The sequence below is a fragment of the Aythya fuligula genome, chromosome 1 (assembly GCF_009819795.1).
Source record: "Aythya fuligula isolate bAytFul2 chromosome 1, bAytFul2.pri, whole genome shotgun sequence".
Lineage (NCBI taxonomy): Eukaryota > Metazoa > Chordata > Aves > Anseriformes > Anatidae > Aythya > Aythya fuligula.
In genome coordinates, this window is record NC_045559.1 from 185,346,539 (window position 1) to 185,366,439 (window position 19,901).

The following is a 19,901-nucleotide window of genomic DNA, read 5'->3' on the forward strand; positions in this document are numbered from 1 at the left end:
CTGCTACTGAAACTTTTTCTGATCTCTATCACTAAATACAAGATTTTTCTTCTTCTTTCTTTAGAGATCTGTGATTCCAACCATTTCTGACTTCAGTTTGTTAAATACTAACAGTTTGACCTGTTCTGTGAGTTTGCTGAAGTTTCAGAAGCAGAAGATAGCAAAATGAGCTTTCACATTTCTAAGTTACAAACAAATTCAAACAAAGATCAAATCAGGAATAAAAAAATAGTTATTTAGAGATAGTTACACCAGACTACGATTCAACTAAAATATTCATCTGCCAAAAGGAATCACATTGGTTTTCTGTACTCTCTGTGCCAAGACACCAACCTCAATAGAGCACTGTTGTCTTACCTGAAACTGAGCCATTAATGCCAGTGGATTATTTTGACTGTTGTCAAATGTTAAAACATCAAAGATTCCAACACAATTAACTCGTAACCTTTGGGAACGAGAAAAAAGAAAGTGTCAGTAAGTTTTGCTGTTTACTCCATTTTTCCCCAAAATATTCATACCTTTCCCCTAATATTCACATGCTTTAATATGACAAAAAGTTATCTTAGTATTTCACAAACTATTATGAAGCAGAAAATACTGATTTTACTGTTTGATATAGTGCAACAGACAGCCTTGTATTACAAATAAATCAATAAGTTTCTAAGCTGGCACTGGTGGATCTCAACTGTACCTTGAGGATAGTGCATAAATCTTCCTGAAATGTGTTTAAATAGAACTTTACAAGTTCTAGCACATTTTCAATTGACATGAGATATTAATAGAACTTCTTAATCAAGCCTTTGCTATTTTGCTAAAAAGCTGCGTGGTTAACAGATATCATGAACACAGACCACAGTATACAGTGAAAATGAATACTTTCTTGCCTTGTTTTGCCAGTTACAAGAATCTTTGTTGGATCCATAACTCGGCATGCTAGTCCTGCTGTATGAATGGTCCGTAAGGCAGAGCTGAGCTGCACAATATATGCCCATATCAACGACTCTGGAAGCAATCCCGCATGCTGCCGTGGTAGAGGTCCATCATGCTGACCTGGAGGAAAAAGACTAAGCATCAACAGATAGCTACTACATATAATTACACTTAGAACGTATTGAATTATACAGTTAATTCACATACTCTTTTCATTGAGCTTTTAATCAACAGTACTCAAAAAGACAGATACCACCTATTGTGCTATAATGATTTTTGTTTAATTTTTGGAAGGGCAATAAACTTTAAAACACTGCAAACTCACTGGACATTACTATTTTCACTCATATTCAGGAAAACTATGCTGATTTTTAAGTTTAGGATGAATATTCATTACAATAAGAGCACCAGTTAAAAATTCCTGGAATTGCTGAACTGGAATCGTACATATTTGAGAAGTAAAAATACTAGCGTTGTGAAAAAACAAGCAAATATCACAGCAATTGCAACAGATCCTGTTTCATCTCCTTTACTGTAGGAAGGTAAGGAAGTCAAACATTCTACATCTGATAAAACTGAGGGAAATACAACAAACTAGTTTCAAACTATATGAGCAGAGTGGAAGATTCTGTGGCTAAACATCATTGAACACAACTTTGTCCACCAGCTCTGACACAACTCGCTGACAAGTCATCACTCTACAGTGCATTTAATGGGCCACCTGAAAGCAACGCATCCCCTAATTTCTAAATGGATTCATAGTCCTCCTTTCTGAAGTAAACTAATCATTTGCAAACACACAAATTCCATACTGCAAAATTGTTTCCCAGTAACACTAAGCCATAGATGAAAAAAGATAGTTAATAGATGTTATTTTCCCTAAGATGCCTTTAATACAAAGTTGTTACAGTTTGCATTGCACAAATCTCAAATAAAATATATCAAAACCAAAATTCCTCTCCAAACATGTTCCTTGTTGTTTTGTGTTTTTTTCCGCCCCACCACAGCGTTTCCCTATCCATGCATTTGCTTAAAATAAGTTTGGGTGCATGTTTATGTGCCCCTGCATGGGTACACACACGCCAAAAAATGAAATATTACAGAAAGCTTTACTTAAAAATTTGACTAGTTTGGGGTGATGGGCTGAAGATATTCCCAGTTTAAAAAAAAAAAAAAAACACTAGGTCATTTTGCAGGTTTAAGGTGTTTTGGTTTAGATTATGAAGGTCAAGACACTGTCTCCTTTAAATAGCATCAAGCCTGGCATGTCTACTGAAGGCTGAATATAATGAGATATTCTTTGTGTCTTTTTTTTTGGCCTCCTGATGAATCATTATGCAAATCACTTCCCACAAACCAGCATACCAGAAGTCTCACGTAGCAAACTCCCCACCAGCCCCCATGATTCCCTCTTCAGCATGAGAAAAATTATAAGATGTGAGACATAAGTTCCTGTATTAATCAAGTCTTTTTTTTCTAACCATTAGTTGCTATTATAGAGTATACTTTACTTCTGGTAAACAGCAACATGTCATATGTTTAGCAGGAATAAATATGTAACTGTCTTACGAACCTTTATGTATAAAATAAATACGTGCAGAACAGAAGTGTTGCTATAATATTCTGAAAAGAAAAAAGCCAGAACTTGAGGGTTAGTTTTCTGCATGTGTTTAAGAACACTTGCCCTTTGATTTCCAGATTAAAGGCAATGTAACCAAGAGTACATTCAAAAAAAAAAAAAAAAAAGAGCTGGGAGATCACACCTTTCTGTCAATGAGAAAATCTCAGTTAAGTACAAGAAGGACACTGAGGCCCTGGAGAGTGTCCAGGGAAAGGCTCCAAAGCTGGTGAAGGGCCTGGAGCACAAGTCCTGTGAGGAGCAGCTGAGGGAACTGGGGGTGTTTAGTCTGGAAAAGAGGAGGCTCAGGGGAGGCCTTATTGCTCTCTGCAGCTACCTGAAAGGAAGGTGTGGGTTGACCTCTTCTCATAGATAACTAGCAATAGCACTAGAGCAAATGGCCTCAAGTTGTGCCAGGGGAGGTTCAGGTTGGCAATGAGGAGACATTTCTGCTCAGAAAGAGCAGTCAGGCACTGGGACAGGTTGCCCAGGGAGGTGGTGGCGTCACCGTCCCTGGGGGTGTTCAAGGAGAGGTTGGACGTGGTGCTTGGGGACATGGCTCAGTGGGTGACAGGGGTGGTAGGGGATGGTTGGACCAGGTGATCTTGGAGGGCTTTTCCAACCTTAATGATTCTAGGATTATTTTACTACTGGAAAGAGTTGCTTGTGGCTACAGCTAAATCTAGGCTGCTGCTTTCAGGCTGGTTGGCTGCAGCCTTCATTCCCCTACGCTAAAGGTACTAGCTAAAACACTTGAAAAATCACTTTGAAATGCCCTCTTACGTATCTATCTGCTCAAAACAACCAACATTGAAGGCAGTCCAGTTAGCAGTAATGCTGGTTATGAATTATGTCCATTAAGGCCTACCAGGCCTGCTACAGATGGCACCTGAGCAATGACCCAAGGATATTAGACTCAAAAGCTCACTGTGCAAGTAAAGCACACAGCTAAAAGCTTACCAAAAAAGTGCTAAACAAGTTGAAAAAAATGTTACAAAACCATTAAGAAAAAGTTACAAACATGATTAAAATTCTTAGCCCAAGAAATGGTATTTTAGAGGTTCATGGTTGATTTTAAGGAGGCTTCCCACCTCAGGTTGAACCCACAGCCACAAACTTGATAAGTTTCAGATTATCTCTTTCCTCTGGTGCAGGACAGACTTGCTTCTGTCGGAGCTTTCACCTCTGGATGCAGTACATAAATGCTAATGGGGAAGATTAAAAATGTAAGAACTGCCATTCCAAAAACACGGGTAGTCCATTACCTTCCTTCCTACATTAAAATGAACTCACTGCCTTATTTTTATTTATTTAAAATTCAGTGTTATAATGTTCTCAGCTGAGCAAAATGTGCAGCATACGCTTAGCACTGGTGGTTGTCTTTTTTTGAAGAAAAAAGACATTAAAATGAAGTGCAGTTACCCATTATGAGGATGAACCTAGGGATAGCCCTGGGACAGGACGAAAGAGCTGGGACCCCAGCAGCAGGACCTGTTTTACGTATTCAGTCAGGAACATGGTCACAGAGCATGCTAACACACCCTGTTCTCATCTGACATTTATGAAAAAATCAGAAGTCTAATGAAAGATTTAGCTGATCACTAAATTGAACCTGTCAGGCCTATAAATCAGTCTTTTACATTTAGAACTGTGAATTTAGGTTTTAGTGTTCCTTGGCTATAATACTGGAAGTAAGACACATGCAGTAGCTTTCCTTTCTGCCCCCCTTCTCCAGAAGGGACCTGGGCTTCAGTTTTACATTTCCCAATTTTCTATATACAGAAAGGTTCTGAAATACTAATGCAGCACTACAAATCATAGGAAAAAAAAAAAGATAGCAAAAACTTGATTTGACTTGGAAAGAGTTGCAGCTTTTGGCAGAGGTATTTTAGGATAATTGTTCCATATTTTTCATCAGAAAAGCTGAAAACTGAGCAAAACAGTGTTTACAGTATCTAAAAGTAGTACTTCTAGATTTTGGTTAGCTTTGTGTTTTCAATAGGATACAAGATATTTTCATCTTCTTTGTTTTTAGAATGTCTGTAGATAGAGACATCACGTTGCTTTTAAATATTCATATATGCTTCCTGCTTATCATAGTCCAACTACACAACTTAACTTATTCTAAAATGAAGAGATATCTTCTGAAAAAATACTCAGTGACTGAAGATGCAAAAGCTACAGAGCCAATAAAGTCCACGTTTCTGCATCAAACACTATTATTAATAATGTATCCAAAGGAACTCAAGGTCCAGGAAGCTTGCCTACATTCATCAGAAAGTATTCAACTGCCATAAAGCAGAATCTGTGGTGCTGAAAACTACTGCTAAGTGCATGCACACCGTACTTAATAACTCGGTATTTTTCATACACAGACCAAAGGACATACAGGGGCATGCTCACCTCTGATGCCGATACCTCAAAAAACTCATCAGGACAAAGAAAATACCTAACTGGCAGCAATATCGAGTCACTATTTATTTGTCACGATTTTCTAGCTATTAGCTTTAAAATACATGCATTCAAAATGTGGTTTAGTTATTGGAAGGTTAAGAAAAAAAGGTTCCAGGACTTTTGTGTTAATTTGCTAAATTAAAGGGAATAGCATTTCTGCAGATATAAATGTATTAACGTGTACTATAATCTGAAACATTGATACCAGAAAGGTGGAGAAAATGGAAGTTTTGGAACAACAGATTTAATGTTAAGTTTAGACTCTTGATAAAAATGAAAGTGCCTTGAAGAAATATGAGGAATGAGAATAAAAAGGGAATTATTCAAATAAATTATTCCAAATTAGCTGAAAAGAAGATTGCTGATTTGAAAACTTGTGAACATTTAGTTGAATATTACAGAACAGCATCAGATTATCACTCTATCACCTGGAGAAGGAATATTTCATTGCAAAAAGAACAACACAAAAAATAAATTGTATAGATTTCAGAAATTAAGACATTTGCTTAGAGGTGTTTAGAATAAAAATAAATGTAAGCTGCTGCTAATTTTTTTCCACACAAAATTCCTTCCAAAGAAGTACTGTAACAGGATCTGCAAATAGCATGGCAAAAAGAAAAACCCAAGACTGATCACACTGACACCAAAAGTGACATGCAAGACAGCCATGTAAAAAAAAAAAAAAGAAAAGAAAAGAAAAACAACAAACAAACAAACATAATCCTCAGCCTTTAACCATCAAAGTCTATTGTTGCCAACTGGAGTGTTCAACATAAATAAGGTTGCATACCTGAAATCAAATTCTCTGAGTTCACTGATCAGGTTGGCAGAGTTGTGCCTCCTAAAACCTTAAAAGCAATTGCACTAATCTGGGCCTCATGCTGCAGAGTACCCAACTTCCATCCATTCCCCTGCTTCTCTTGGATGTCTCCTCTAGGCAGGCAGACGGCCAAGAAATTCTGTGAGGGGATGGAGAAAGGATCCATGAAGGCAGGCAATTCCGAGAAATCAAGTATGCAATCTTATTTTTCTCTCTTAAATTGCTCCTTCTACTGAGGATCAGACTAGAAAGCACAAGTTACCAAAAAAGAAAAGCCAGAGCAAAGATGTGCAGAAAGATTTGGCAAAACTGGTGAACTGCAGGGGATTTTTTTCTAAATTAAAAAAAAAAAAAAAGACTGGAAGAGCCACAGGCAGGAGTGAGTTATCAGAACTTTGAGATATTAAAGGAGGATGCAATAGTATGTTTTAATGAAATCAGACTTTCTCCTGGCTGAACAAAAATTGATGCCTTATTTTCGGTTTCAAAGACTACCCTTACCTAAAGAAGAAATTTGCACTGGGTCAAATAGGTAGCCTGCTTCAATGATGTACGCTAAAAATCAAAATAGTAGCTCACAATAAATAACAGATCATGAACACAGTATTTTGCTATCTTCCAGTGTTTTGCAGCTCTGAGACCTCCTGATGGTCTTTGCAGTTAACAATTCAAATTATTCCTCTTGTGTGAGTAAGAATACTTTCCCCTCGAACACAGGCAAACATCCACAATAACTTGTGACAAATTTATATGACTTAATTATTTTTACCCTGGTTTTGAATTTGCTGCCTGGCTAGGCATTTGCCAATCCCTAGTTTTTGTAAAAAAAGAAAAGAAACAGAAAAGAGTTGCTGCTTTTTTATTTTCCCTGATGATTTCCAGAGACCTACCATATTCCAGTCATTTTCAACCCAATCTTCCTCTCCCATCTTCAAGAGCAGAAGTACTATCCCATTTTGCTGTTCTTTGTATTGATGCTATTCCATGTCTTTGATTACCCCTGTCACCTTTGAGCTTTTTATGTTCCTTTATGTTAGTCAAAGTGGCTAAAGTTGACCACAACTACAGGTATTAGATTTGTGATACAACCACATCTTAATTACAGCATCTTTTACTTCATTGTTTACTCTTTTCTTAATCTGCAACAATTCCAAATCCATATTCAAGAGGACAGTATTTCCCTTGATTCATTTAACTATAACCCTAGATCTATTTTTCAGTTGTAACAGCCATGACAGTGGCCATCAATTTATACTTAAAATTAGGATTATTTTCCCTCAGTCTCTTCACTTTACATTTATTACACTGAACTTCATCCCCTAGATTTTTTGCCAAGAGTTCCAGTCCTGTAAAATCCTTCTGCAATCTATCACAATTGGCCTTTGTTTTTAATCAATCTAAATAACTAGGTTTTGTCAGCAAACACTGACAGAGCATTATTTATCTTCAATATGGATAAGTGAATGTGTTAAGAAATAGAGCTCCCAGCACATTCTTGTGAGACTCCATCAGTGACCTCCCTTCACTGTGAAAGTCAACTGTTCACTCTGTTTCTTACCTTCCAACCAGTGATTAACCTAACTGAGGACTCCTCTTATTACCACTTAGTTTTGGGGTGTTTTGTGTTTGTTTTTTTTTTTTTTTTTTTTTTTTTTTTTTTTTTGGTGGTGGTGTTTGTGGTTGTTTTTGTGTTTGTTTTGTTTGTTTGTTTTTTAAGAGATGTCATTAAAAATGCAAGATGATATCTACTGGATCTACCTTCAAAGATCTTCAATATATTAATGAGGCATGACTGCCTTTTATAACAGCAAAACTTATTCTCTTCCAGTGTGACAAATGAATGTGTCCAAAATAATTTTATTATACATTTATTAATTTATCTAAGGCAGACATCAATCTTCTCTATGTAATACTCTAGAGAGGTGTAAAAACATAACAAGGACTGATTTACATGGAAATTGAAAACCACAGGTGGGAGACACTCAGAAGTCTAGTCCTGCACATAACCACTATTAATCTAGCAGTGGGCGTTCCATGTTTATCCTACCAAATGAGTTTCACATCAAGATCACTGTATTTGTAATTACATTCTTTGACTTGCCACAAGATATGACAAGCTAATCTAGTGTTTCTTCTGTCTTGAGACATTACCACCAAAACCAATGGTGGAACTCAAGTTCCAACTTATATTAGTTCAGTGCAAAGCCAGTGTGAACTATTCAATGTACAAGGGACCTAACAAGCCTTTGAATGTATATTCACATGCTAATAATCCATTATACTTTGATCTACCAGATAGCCAAATGAGGTTTCCCAACCTTTGAAAGAGATTGAATTCACAAGTAAAGGCTCTAATTTCAAAAGCCACAATAAAGTAGAAACCTTAGTTTTGGTTATCTTTAACAACTGGCCACCTAAAGACAATTAAGGCAACATCTACACTAATAAACAAGGTCAGGTCACAGGCATCATTAGTGTCCCCTCTTCATCCATGTGCTAGATCTGATTTCAAGGTTGGTCCAGGTGAGAGGACATTGGGCCATGCAAGCTCCAAGGGTACTCTCCAACCCAAAATTATTCTGTGATACTTTTCAACTGTTAGCATGCTTTGTTCTCAGCATGGTAATGGCCTGTAACAGTTTTGGCCTGCTGCATTCCTGACAACACCTGAATTCACTCTGTGGGACTGTATGGGTCAAGAACTGGTTCTAATAGCATGATTGACAGCATACTATTTTGCGGGGGGGGAAGAGTTTAGCCACATGGATATGAACTCCACTGGGCCACATAATAGGTGGTGACAGGTTTTGCTTATTAATGTAGATGTAGCCTGAACGACTCCTTTGAAGTCAGAGCATACATCTGAAAGAGAAAAAAATCAGACCTATGATACGGAGTTTCTGTCAGAAAATAATACATTAAGAGACTTTCTCTGTCCATTTCTTGTCTTCAACTAGTACTTCATATTTCAAAACATTAAACAAAGCGCTGCCTAAAATTAGTCCTCAGAATGCTTTACAAAAAAGGTATTTTATAATTGGAGAACACCTCAACAAGCATCACACTGACAAAGCATACATCTCTTACAAAAGATCTCCAGGGTCGGGTGTCACCCTGTGACAGACCTGCAATTAGGACCCAGAGCTTGTTTCCCAATCCCCTGTGCAAACCTGTTACCCTGCAGACAAAGAATTGTAAATTTCTTTCCAAACTGACTTTAATTTTGCAAATGAATTGATGTCAAACGTGACCAGGAGAAAAAGCTGTTCATTTACCTTAGGTGAAAAGTTTAACTCAAGCAAAAAGTTTTTAAAAAATATTCAAAAATTTCATTCAGAAATGGAAAATGAAAAAAATTCTGATCCCAACCAGCTTATGTGATATGACAAAACTGATTAGCTAAAAAATTAAGACAACTACTACTTGAAACTTGAAAAATTAAGACAACAACTACTTTTGATCATTTATTTACTAATCAAGCAGTGGAAATAGTTTACAGAAATATTGTATGATAATGTGTTTTCTTACCCCATTTTCTTTTCGTGAAATAGGCATCAGCACTAGGGTCATTGAAGTGTCTGCTCATCATAGTCTCTCCTCCAGCATGAAAATCATATGCAAACACAAGAGCTTAAAAATAGAAACATGTGACAATTACTAACTCAAGCATATCTAGAAGAAAGTCTAAACACATCAGTTGGGGAAAAAAAAAACAAAAACTTACAATGTTCTCCAAATGCTTTAGTGGTAAACACTTCACGCAAGGTTACTATATTTGAGTGCTGAATTTTTTTCCACATGTCAACCAATACCATGCATTTTGTGTTAACAAGACGAAAACCTAGAAAAGACCAAAAACACGGTTTAAAATGTAATGTTTGGGGGGAAAGGGATTTTTTTTTTCTTCTGAAATTACTGAAAAGCAATTAAACATTAAAATAAGACTAGCATACCTAGCAGCACTAGTCCTATGGGATCTTCTTGCTCTCTTAAACCCCACAGAATAATTCTATCAAAGCTGTTCTGAGCTTTACAAGTAGCTCAAAATATTTAAACAAAAATAGCACTGGCATTTAAAAAAAATGTCAACTCAATTTTTCTCACCATGTATCCTCCGAAGGCAATATGGCAGATCATCTTTACTATTTACAGCTTTATAGCATGACGTAATGTACCCAAAGTTGCTTGTTTTCTGTATCCGATTAGGTGGTGGCAGTGGTTCTAAAGGAAAGAGACTGTGGTAGCTGTCCACTTCCGCTGGAACTGCTAAATAAGCGTAGATACAGAAACATATTGGGTATCAGTTATCTTTGGAAAAAATATTACAAGAGTAGAGATTAAATTGGCTATGTCACTAATACAGAAGTTCATAGTATCTTTTATGTGCATGTAAAGTTAAAGTTCACTATTTCTGCTTTAATATCAATCTATGTTCCTGAAAGGGACTCCACACTGGTAACCGTCCTCATAAAAATAGTTACACCAAGTAAAAATCAACAATAGATGCAGAGTTTCATCTGAAGTTTTCTCACTTGCCTTAAAAATTCACCATTCTGAATGACATGTGTTGTGTTTTTTTCCCTGCAAAGATTCATGGATAAGCACCAATTTCCATACAGACTTCATATCATTGTAAGAACCCTATCCACACAAAAAAACAAATCTGAATATTGCATTGTAACATACTGGTTTCAAAAACAGAGAGGCACTGAAGATTTACAAATCAGATTAAGAGATTGCAAGAAGAGATACACTTGTACCTTAGCTGGGTTAGTACACCAAACTGTATTTTATACTGTAGCATGACCACATTAAACACACAGTTGAAAAGAAAGGATACTGCAAGCAAAACAGTCTGTTTAAATATAAATTGAACAGAATCAATTTTAAGTCCTCAAAAAAAAAATATACAATGAATACTATGTTCCTCTTGCCTGCCAACAAGTAGTACAAAGCCTCTCGGATAAGCCAGCCAATTTGTTTTAAAACAACCAAGTTTGCTACTATAGTATTTGAAAACACATAGTAGGCATTCCTTTAGAGGGAGGATGCATGAACAGAGTAATGCAATACTGCTTTCTATTGCCTTGATGTTTATTTTTTTTCCACTTATTTTAAGCAGTCCCCATCATTTCAGAGTCTCAAACCAGAAGAAAGTTACAGAAATAAAAAAATGAATAGAAACAAGAAACAAATTTCCTATTTCTGAAATACTTTGTATCTTGTTATCTACAGCTCAAGCTTCATGAAAGATTAAGAACAGGTGTGTTGGGTTTGTGGTTTTCTTTTGTTATTGTTTTGTTTCAAGACACTGTTAGCATTGCTGAATACACACAGTTGCAGAACAAAGTGATCACATTTTAACTTAATAAGAAATTAATAAGAAGTTCTTACCAGGAATATCAGCCTGATCAATCTGGGCCATAGTTATTAAGTGTCTGTTGATCAGTTCCTGAAGAATAAATTATGTCAAGTTTTGAACCTTATAACTCATTTCACCATCACAGGTAAATTAACAGTACACTGTCTTTGAAGTACCAGGTACTTGTACTAGAATAGCAAGTTGATGCAAATGTCCCAGGGTGGGGAAAAAAAATACTAGCTTGAAGAAGTTAATGACAATATGGGAAGTCTTTTGTACCTCCTCCCTTCAAGAAATTAGCTCTGTCATTGAAGAGGCATCTACTACAGTAAAGCTGAAATTAAGTATAGACATAGCCAACCCTCAGAGAAGGGCTCATTAACTAACACCTTTCATTTCAGTGAAAGACTTTACAACTGGATAGGATCACAGCTTAAAAGAATGCTACATAGATAATTCATGCATACTAATACATAATATGCAACAAGTAAGAATACCTAAATAGGAAATCATGGCACGCAGGTTAGATTGCAGTCACGTGTGCTGAAACCTACCCCAATCCTTCACAGAAATATATTTTTTAAATTCTTCTTTGGGAAAAGTGACTACACCTATTTTTAGTGGTTATTTCTCTTCTGCTGCTGCTGATTTTCTACTTTTCTCCACAATATGCGATTTTCCTTTAAATTCTCTATCTTACCTGTCTGAGCTCATCCGCCATGAAGAAGGAAGGTGCATTTGCTTTTGGCTGCATGTAAGCAACGTGAGGTGCAGCTGGATGGTAAATGTGATAATTTGGAAATACCTGAAAGAAAAAAAAAAAAGCAGTTTTAAATCCTTAAGCACAGGGAAAATAGTTTTGTCATCCTATTAGTTTAAGCTACTGAACTATAAAATTTTCAGGCACAGTGCATGTTACAAATGCACTGCCAGATGCATTAGTTTCTTCTAGTGATGTTCACTACTGATGATTTAAATGATGCGTGTGCAACCACAACATTTTTGTAAATGCCTTTTCCCCTCCACTATGAACGTATGATTTCTTTAATCTATCAGACATGAAAGCAATTTGAAATAATTGATATTTTCTATGTACGTATCCACTAAGATGCATTAAATTGCTTTCTCTACTACGTTACAAAAACAAGACTCTATACAAGGTAAATGAAGAATACACAAAGTTCACTGGTCTTTACATTTCAGTGATCTGAGAACAATTTCAACATTTAAAAGGCCAAATCTTCAGAGAATAAGGGTTCCAGGATATTATAAATAACCTGTATCGTATTAATCAGTTCAGTCTTTGGAAGCTACATACACTTTTGCATTAAAAGCAAACATACCATTCCCGTGAGAGGTGCTGGAGTTGTATCAGTGTAGAAGTATGTCGTTCCACCCACTGTTTCCTTCTGGATCACCTGGCCAGTAGATGGAGGCTGGGAGACAGCATTAGCAACAGAAGCAGAGGCACTAGTAGGCACCATATAGTTTGCTGGGTTAGGAGTATGACTTCTTCGTCGAGGAGCAGGAGATGTGTGAGGAGTTATTTTGGGGGAATGAAGAGGAGAAGATCCTGCTGACAGCGACATTCCTTAGAGAAACAAAAGGAGATACTGTTGATCAAATCTCTGTCATTGCTACAAACTTCATTACAGTCAGTTCAGAATTAAATATTACTCTGAGCAGGTGAGAAGTTTAAGGATTCGTATATCTTTATGAAGAATTAAGTGTAAAACCGTAAGAGCAAGACTGGAGCAGATACATTTTCCTGAAAAAAATAACAGAAACACAAAACTTTACGTTCAGAGAGAAAAGGGGTAAGGACTTGGGACCTACACACAAAGAACCGTAAAGACAGTAGAAGGGGGGGAGATGAACCAAAATAATGCTTTGTCTGGAAGAAGAGAGTTTATTAAACCGCACAAATATTAACAACTGCCTGACAAATGAATGTTTATGTAACAGTTACAGGAACAGTCATGAAGTTTGCCAAGCTCTAATTCACTTAACCTTACACGTGTTCATTTTACTAGAAGTAACTCCACAACTATGAATGACTATTAATGGAGTTAGTACAGCATATAAATAAGCAATACACTACTTCTAACAATTTCAGGGGAGAAATCACCTATTTTCCTGTCATTATAAAAAAAAAAAAAAAAATACCCTCCAGAAGACCTATTTGTTAAGTAAGGATAGATAGCTTCTCAGAATATGAGATCTGCTGGGTATGCATACAAATTTGTTTAAAGTGATTTTACTGATCACTGTTTACACTAGGCTTAACAGAATACTGGCAATCAAACTTTAGAAGCTTACCTTCTAAACATAGTGCATTAGCAAGGGAAAAAAACAAGGGGAACTTGTACCACACACATGCTCTTTAGTTACCAAAAACTGATTTAGTTATTTTATTCAAGACTTATTGTATGCAAAATACTCAGACACGCCTATTTATAAAATTTTAGGTATCAAAACGCATTTCAGGGTGCTGCTGAGGAAGAGATAACCCTTCAGAAAACTTGTAGTATTTCTGGTAGAAGATACTAGTTATATCTAGGTGTTCCCATCAAAACAAATACAGGACTTTTGAAATCTGATGTTGCTCAGTTCAAATTAGAAGGTACTTTCTCTACCTTAAGAGACAGAAATATATTAGTCATATTAAATTCTTTTGAAAAGATCGAAGATACATAACTTGTATATTTAATCTCTATGTACAGAGAATTCTCCTCTAACTAAAAAAGTCAGTAATTTCTCAGATATTTGCTTAAATTACTTCTCTTTATTAGCTCTGCTTTGTCTTTTTAAGCAGATATACAACTTAAGTTGATATAGAACTTGAAAAGTTGACACATACTCATCATCAGTAACGTGTAGGAGTTCTCATATTCGTGTCTCACCTCTACAACAGAGATCTGTCCCCAGCATTTACTTTTTTTGATTTTTAAACACAAACTATGAAGGCAAATAACAATTTTGGTATTAATAATTCAATCAGTACTTGAGGAAAATAATCTGAAGCCATGTTATTTCTCAAGATATTAGCAGAATATTTGTGAAATTTAACTCCAATCATTTCATTAGTATCTCAAAAACCAGAACAATTACTTCTTTGATTATGCACTTGTGATGAAATAAGATTTTTCATATAAATCATATGAAAATCTGAGATCTTTCTCCTTAGTTGGGTCTCCTTAGTCATTTTATTGTTTTTAGAAAATATAAAACTATTAAATAGCAGCTCTTACAGCTATCATTTCAAACATTTTCCACTGCAAGACAGTTTAAAAATTTATTCCTGCCAAATAATAGTTACATATCTAAATCTTTAATGTCTTTGAGTATTAACGTGGGAGTGAAATAAAAGAAAGATGATCAGTTACACAAGTCCTTTTCAATGCCCTTCTAGCTTCATTCAAGTCTGATTTTGAAAGGACCTTGAGAGTTCAATGAAAATCATCTGTCAGGCAAAACATATGGGCTTCTCATTTGCCAATATACATAATCAGTTCAAGATATGAAAGAAATTTGACTAGAGTTTATTTTCATACTGCTAGAACACTACACGATGCATTACAAGAAATTTGCTGCAAGCACTGCGGTGGGTTCTGGCAGACAGGCAGCAAATACCCAAGGTGATAGATCCTTTTGAGATCTGCATTAAACTCTACAGAGTCTGGACTTTTAATAATTAATACTTAAAGTCACATGGAAAAGAAAAAAAGCTAAGCTCTACGTCAGTTCCATTACATAACTATGTAAGTAAATAATAACTCAGATGCACAAACTCAAACAGATCTCACCAACTTCATTAGGATTTTAATCAGTTAAAATCTTACTAATATTAGTATTTAACCACAATAAAATAGGATGAAATGGCAGAACTCAGGCCAAACACCTGCAACAGGCAGCAAGTGGAAGTTACTTCAAGAAAAAAATGATTGAAAGTGGCTGCTTTAAAAGGTGAACGTGATATTCCTACTGACTCACAGGTAGGAAAATAAGAGTAATGAGCATAGATGGTAACCATGTGGTGAACATGGAACACAGCTCACAGCATTAGACCATTTTCAACACTGCGATTTTATGTAAACGTTTATTCACATGAGGGCATAAGAAAAAATGGGGATTGAATCTAGATACAAATATATTTCTACTTACACACTGGTGCAGTTACATAAAACACAATATAACACACAATTGTAAGGTGCTTCAAATTGTCCTTCTCAAGAGCACTCTTTTCTAGTAGATGACACTCAGTTCCTTGTATTGGTGAATTCTAACGAATAATTCAAATACTACCTTGAAAGTTAAGTTGCAAGAGAAAGCTTTTTTTGCTTCATGGTTATTCACACACACACACAAAAAAAAAGTAATCATACCAACATGTAAATGGTTGCAGGCTTTCAAGCTTTTTTGCAATATTCAGTGTGACAGTGCAGGTTACCTACACATACCTGGAGCCCTTGCTGCTATACTCATTTTACACAGAGAAAGATCATATCATATTATACCTCTCTATTGTTACATTTTCTCTTCTTGCATTGTTGTGGTGTTTTTTTTTTTTTTTAAAGTTTATTTTTGAAGTTCCATTGAGACTGACAAAAGAGAAGCAGTAGACTTTGAAATTCATTTGAGACACTGCTCAAAGATTTTACAAGGTGTACATTTTTAATAAATACATTGCATACTACAAAGCCTTAAGTTAAATGCCAAGTTATATTTTGAATTTAAGAATTCTATGGGTGAGCAGCATGAAAGAAAAGACATTAAGCTCATTAAGCTTGAATTCTCATTGAGGACTCAGAGTCTACAGTTTTTAGAGTCACTGAAAGTTTACCGTGAAGCAGGATTTCATTCAGCTCATGTGTATGGAAATCAACTACCCTACAACTAGCATTTCAAAAAAGAGTAATCCAGAATGTATATATTTCAAACCTTTATAACCTTTTAAATATGTATATTTTTAAACCTTTGTCTACAAATTTCTCCCTACTGAGAGAGGATCTTATCAATGTTTACAAATGTCTTAAGTGTGGGAGACAGAGGGATTTGGCCAACCTCTCTTCAGTGGTTTGTGGGGACAGGACAAGGGGCAGTGGCCAGAAGACGGAGCCCAGGAAGTTCCACACCAACATGTGAAAGAACTTCTTGGTGAGGGTGATGGAGCACTGGGACAGGCTGCCCAGGGAGGTTGTAGAGTCTCCTTCTCTGGAGATATTTAAGGCTTGTCTGGACGCCTACCTGGGCAGCCTGCTGTAGAGAACCCGCTTTGGCAGGGGGTTGGACCTGATGGTCTCTTGAGGTCACTTTCAACCCTTACAATCCTGTGATTCTGTGAAATTCACTTAACTACAACCATTATCACTATACAACTAAGGATGTTAATCCCTGTACAACAACAGATGTTAAAAGTCAGAGGTCAAAAATCAAATGTCTAATATTACCATGATTATGTTCTGTACTTTAGCGATACTCCACACTACTAGGTACATTGAGAAATGACAAATTGAGCTTAATAATAGTTCAAGGCTATTTCAAGGATCTGTTGAAAGCAGTACGTTTAAATTCAGTAAAAATTACATTTTCTATCAGATCATTAGCATTGTAGCTGTGTATTTTCAAGATAATTAAATCTGCTTAATTCCACAAAAAAAATTATAGTCATAAATTCCTCCTCCTCAATTTATTAAAGATAAATATAATTTTATAGTATCTTTGCCTTCCTTTTATTATTTTGCTAGGACTGTGGAACCTTCTCAGCAGCATGGCTGTGCTGTACTTGGTATGGGAGGCCACAGAAGGCTCTGTGCCTCCTGGCTGCTAATCCTGCAGATTCACATTGCTAGAATCAAGACTAGAATCAAGATCTAGGCACATGCACATTATTAACATCTATTGGGATCTATGCATTCTGTATAGGCTCAGATTCTGTCTTCAACTAAATACAGAAGCTCTGGAATCAGCAATTTGCTGTAATTTACACCAATGACAAAGCCATCACCCTTTAGCTATAAGCTAGCTTCAAGAAAACCAAATAAGACAAACACTTTCTCTTTCAGGGGCTATAAAGAGATTCTCTTTCAAGGTTAACTTGGCAGCGATGTCTTACCACTTTGATGACGTCCATTAATTTCTTTGATATGCATTGTCGCCATGCTTTAATGGTGCTACTATTATGGATCTGCTAAAGAGAACTGGGTAGGATAAGTCTTCAACAGACTATTTGAAGACTAAATTTCCCACGCAAATGCCAAATTGAAAGCACTTACTAGCACGGGAACAGAAGGAGCGGGAACAGGGCAGTATCCAGGGGAGCCTGAGAAAAGACTGCTTGGAAAGGATGAAGGAGATCTGCTCAAAACTCTGATACTAGTTTTCTCCAACTTCTTAAATGGTGTTTTATCTCACTGTTTTAATATTTTATTTAAAGCCATGGAGATGAAGATTGACTCTGTATAGAGATTACGGTAGAAAGCACTTATCTAAGTAGATACGTGAAAAAGCAGGAGTAGCTTTTTTCAATGCTGTGTCCTAATGGATATGTCAGGTATGGATACAAGTTACCCATCACAACAGATTATGTTTCAGTTTCTTCCAGTATTTCTGCATTATTGTTGACAAGACGGATGCAAAAAATATTTTCCAGGGACACTCAATTTTGTGACCAGTTACTCATGAAATACTAGATGTCAAAAATGTTTTTGATTTACACCTTCCTTGAGGCAGATCTCTTACATATCTAATTTGTGAGAACTTAATTTGTTCCATCTTCAAGAGGGAAATCAAAGGATTGTTCTCTACTTTGCAATGGTTGAATTGAAGTATGGATCTTTTAAAGAATTCCTCCTACATTTCCTTATTTAAAAGGAAATATTAATTTCCAGTATTCTGTAAACGAATGTAAGTAATCTTAATCTTATGCTAACATTTAAATCCTTAACATTTTCCTGAAAGCTGTTCTACTGGAGAACGTCTCCTTCCAGTTAAACAGTGCATACCTTTATTTAAAGGAAAACTCTTGTAGACTCTTTACATCGATAAGCAAAAGCAAATTCAAATGAAACCAAAAACAGGCCTCCAACAACCATTTTAAAGACAATTTCTGAATACATCTAATTCTTTATTCTGATATCCAGTATAACCCAGATGGCAAAGTTTCCCCACAAAAATACTGATTTTGTGCTTAAGAGTCTAGTCCTCTACAAAGAGCAGCTCCTAACTCACCTTGAGGTAGCAGAAGGTTTTTGTGCTTGTATACCACTGGCAGCTAAGCCACTTAAAAACAAGTATCTGTGGGTATTATTTACACTGCATACTTGGTTCAGAAAACTCCACACACAGTGTAGAGAAAGAAGCTTCTAGAGCAATTCAAAGCACCCAACTCAGACTCCTGCTTTGAACTGATATTCTCTATAACTACACAGAAAGAGCAAGAAAACAAGCTAGTCTTGCCTGAAGTTAGCACTTATGAAGACTCCCAAACCTTCTTCTCCTAAACAAACAATAGTATTTGAACCTAGTTAGGTTTCAGCAATGGCATCTGTATTGTTCAGACTTCTAGTTGTTGTAAGAAGTTCTTTCATCAACAGTGTTATTCATCCTTTCAAGTATTACTTACAGATAGTAAAGAAATTGGACTGTGAAGGATCCTTCTGAGATCCCCCTGGGCACTTTCCAAAAGTAGATCATTTTACTGTATTCTATTTAATCCTTTATAAAATTTTCAATCCAGATGAGAAGGCTGAGAGGCATGTAAACACAACAGTTTTCCAATAAGACTGTACAGCACAATATAGGATGAATCAGACACAGTACTGTGTTATGCTCAGTTGGCCAGCAGAAGCACCAATCGCTTTCCCAGCCTGTTCCGACACCATCCCACTAGCTAATCCTTTCGTATTGACACTGATTTTTAGTGCTGCTATCAGGAAAGCCTGAAGTTCTGTTGAACAGACAGTAATTGCTATTACTGCTTTTAAAAACACTAAACATTTTCATTATTTGCCCTTTTGTCTTCTGGCAGCTACCTAATGCTGCTTGTTCCTGAGACAGATTGCCACAGGTTTAAGTACATACAGAAATTTGCTAAAGAATCTGGGATGGGTAACATCCAGACCTGCTCATCTTTTAGCTTGAAACTATTCCATTTTTCTACAAAGCAAGTATTAGAATTAACTGTTTAAGGATCAGAAGTTCAAAAGATATATGAACAGGTTGAAGTTTTAAAAAAAACCTTGTCAGTGTGAATTCTCTGACTGCATAGAACACCTTTAAATAAGAGCTTTAAACATGGGAAATAACCTGAAGTTGATCTTAAAAGTGAAACTACATGATATGACAAATACACTAACAGTTCAAATCATTTGCCTTGCCATTAGGATAAGCTTATGTTCTCTGATAGTTATGTTACTGATCAAAAATGTAAGCTCTATAGTATATACACTATAAACATTGAAAATAGTAGCATCTAGATTACATCCTCTAGAAACAAATCAAGAGAGCAAACAATACATAGTACACATTCATTGTACACCTCAGTGTATTTCTAGTCTAGAGCCAGTTTAAAACTAATCCAGGTACTGCTCTAGCAAGGACAGTGCAGAGCACAGTATGCAGTAATTCAGCACCTCTTTCTCTCCAAAAAAGCAGAGTAAATTAGTTAATTTCAGGGCTGCTGTGGCTGAACAGTTTTCCCAGCCTGCAGTGTGACT

General features: G+C 36.1%; 1 protein-coding gene across 4 annotated transcripts in view; it reads right to left on the minus strand.

Annotated features, from left to right (window-relative positions):
* PAN3 (poly(A) specific ribonuclease subunit PAN3) overlaps positions 1–19,901 on the minus strand; it is a 79,173-nt gene that overhangs the window by 14,450 nt on the left and 44,822 nt on the right. For all 4 annotated transcript variants that reach the window (XM_032181680.1, XM_032181689.1, XM_032181699.1 and 1 more), the window contains 8 exons: positions 12,528–12,775; positions 11,885–11,989; positions 11,217–11,274; positions 9,927–10,088; positions 9,547–9,663; positions 9,351–9,452; positions 885–1,050; positions 358–445 (listed from right to left, as the gene is read on the minus strand). In XM_032181680.1, the coding sequence (XP_032037571.1) occupies positions 358–445; positions 885–1,050; positions 9,351–9,452; positions 9,547–9,663; positions 9,927–10,088; positions 11,217–11,274; positions 11,885–11,989; positions 12,528–12,775 (1,046 nt within the window). The remainder of the gene's footprint in view (positions 1–357; positions 446–884; positions 1,051–9,350; positions 9,453–9,546; positions 9,664–9,926; positions 10,089–11,216; positions 11,275–11,884; positions 11,990–12,527; positions 12,776–19,901) is intronic.